Consider the following 1484-nt stretch of genomic DNA (forward strand, 5'->3'; position numbering starts at 1 on the left):
AATCTGTTAGTAATTCTGGTTGTGGCTTTTCATCGCCGCATGCACACAATTACAAACTTCTTTCTCACAAACCTGGCCGTAGCTGACTTTTGTGTGGGTTTGTTTTGTGTATATCAAAACTTGTATAACTACCTGGCAGAAAGTTGGTCCCTTGGGAACTTCTTGTGTAAAATGTACCATTTCGTCCAAAGCCTGAGCTACACGGCTTCCATAGGTATATTGACAGTCATTTGTTTAGAAAGGTATGTAGCCATTGTCCACCCAATGTGGAAGAAACGCATCATCACAACAAGACGCTTGCGAGTCGTCATGGCTTTAGTGTGGACAGTCAGTGCTGTATACTGTTCCCCTCGACTTTTCATGTTTGGAACCTCGGCTGTACCGCTTAGGGGTACGCATTTTGTCATTTGTCACATGAAGCGATCCTTGTACAACTCCAAGACGTACGACATTGTGAATTTTGTCGTCTGTTTTCTCCTGCCTTTGACGATCATCTCAGTCGTCTATTCCATTATCTGTGTCCGTCTCTGGAAGAGCCGGATACCGAAACAGACAAACGAGATACGATTGACATCACTCGCAGAGTCGGGAAGTGACACTAATGCGTTCTCATCCGCAGCCAGTTTGAACGTTCGCCGGTCATCTTCGAGTGGAAATTTCTTCGGAAAATCGGTGACGAACAGATCCTGCTCCAACCTAACGTCTAGCTTCACAATAACAGGACTCAGAGATGTGGACAGAAGCCGTCTTGACGTAGACCACACTGCGGTAGTCTTACATAAAGACACCCGAAACTTGAGACACAAAACGAGCACTTTGATTCTGAAGAAAAGTCGGACATCGCAGCACAACGCTAACACGACCGTCCTAAAAGCTCGACGCAGAGTGATCCGTTTACTGGTGGCTGTCGTCTTTACATTTACGCTTTGCAACCTACCTTTTCACGCTAGAAAGTTTTGGCAATACTGGTCTCCTAACTACCGTGGTGGAAGCTCTTCCTCGGCAGTCTTCACGATCGTTACGACGTTGATATTTTACTTGAATTCGGGTCTTAACCCAATTCTGTACGCTTTTCTCTCCAAGAACTTCCGGCATTCGATCATGGATCTACTGCAGTGCCGCTTGCACAGAAGAATGACGTTTCGAAGACGGACTCGAAGATATCATTCTGATATCAGTGGGAATCCAAATACAACCTATAGGTCCCAAGAAATATGAACAGTAACATGCGTTTATTAAATATCAAAATATCGAGGAAGGAAACCAAAACAAAGAAAGTGATACATTCTGTAACGAAAAATAGAGACGTAAGGAAACAGTTTGTCATTGCTCAATTTCATAAGATGTTTCATTGTGTAATTTTAGAAAATATTCAAAAATGTGTGTGCAGTGTTTTATCATTAATACGTGAAAGATGAAACGTGTTATCAAACTTGGATATTAGTGTCAGAGTTTTATCATTAATACGTGAAAGATGAAACGTC

The 1484-nt window shown here is 42.6% G+C and overlaps 1 protein-coding gene across 1 annotated transcript; it reads left to right on the forward strand.

Annotated features, from left to right (window-relative positions):
* Positions 1-6: 6 nt before the first annotated feature.
* LOC106477563 (trissin receptor-like) lies at positions 7-1444 on the forward strand (the record flags this gene model as incomplete). The annotated part of the gene is made up of 1 exon (XM_022381107.1): positions 7-1444. A coding segment is annotated over one exon (1212 nt), but the record flags the coding sequence as incomplete, so codon positions are not given.
* Between the last annotated feature and the right edge of the window lie 40 nt (positions 1445-1484).

This window comes from Limulus polyphemus, unplaced genomic scaffold (assembly GCF_000517525.1).
Source record: "Limulus polyphemus unplaced genomic scaffold, Limulus_polyphemus-2.1.2 Scaffold19781, whole genome shotgun sequence".
Lineage (NCBI taxonomy): Eukaryota > Metazoa > Arthropoda > Merostomata > Xiphosura > Limulidae > Limulus > Limulus polyphemus.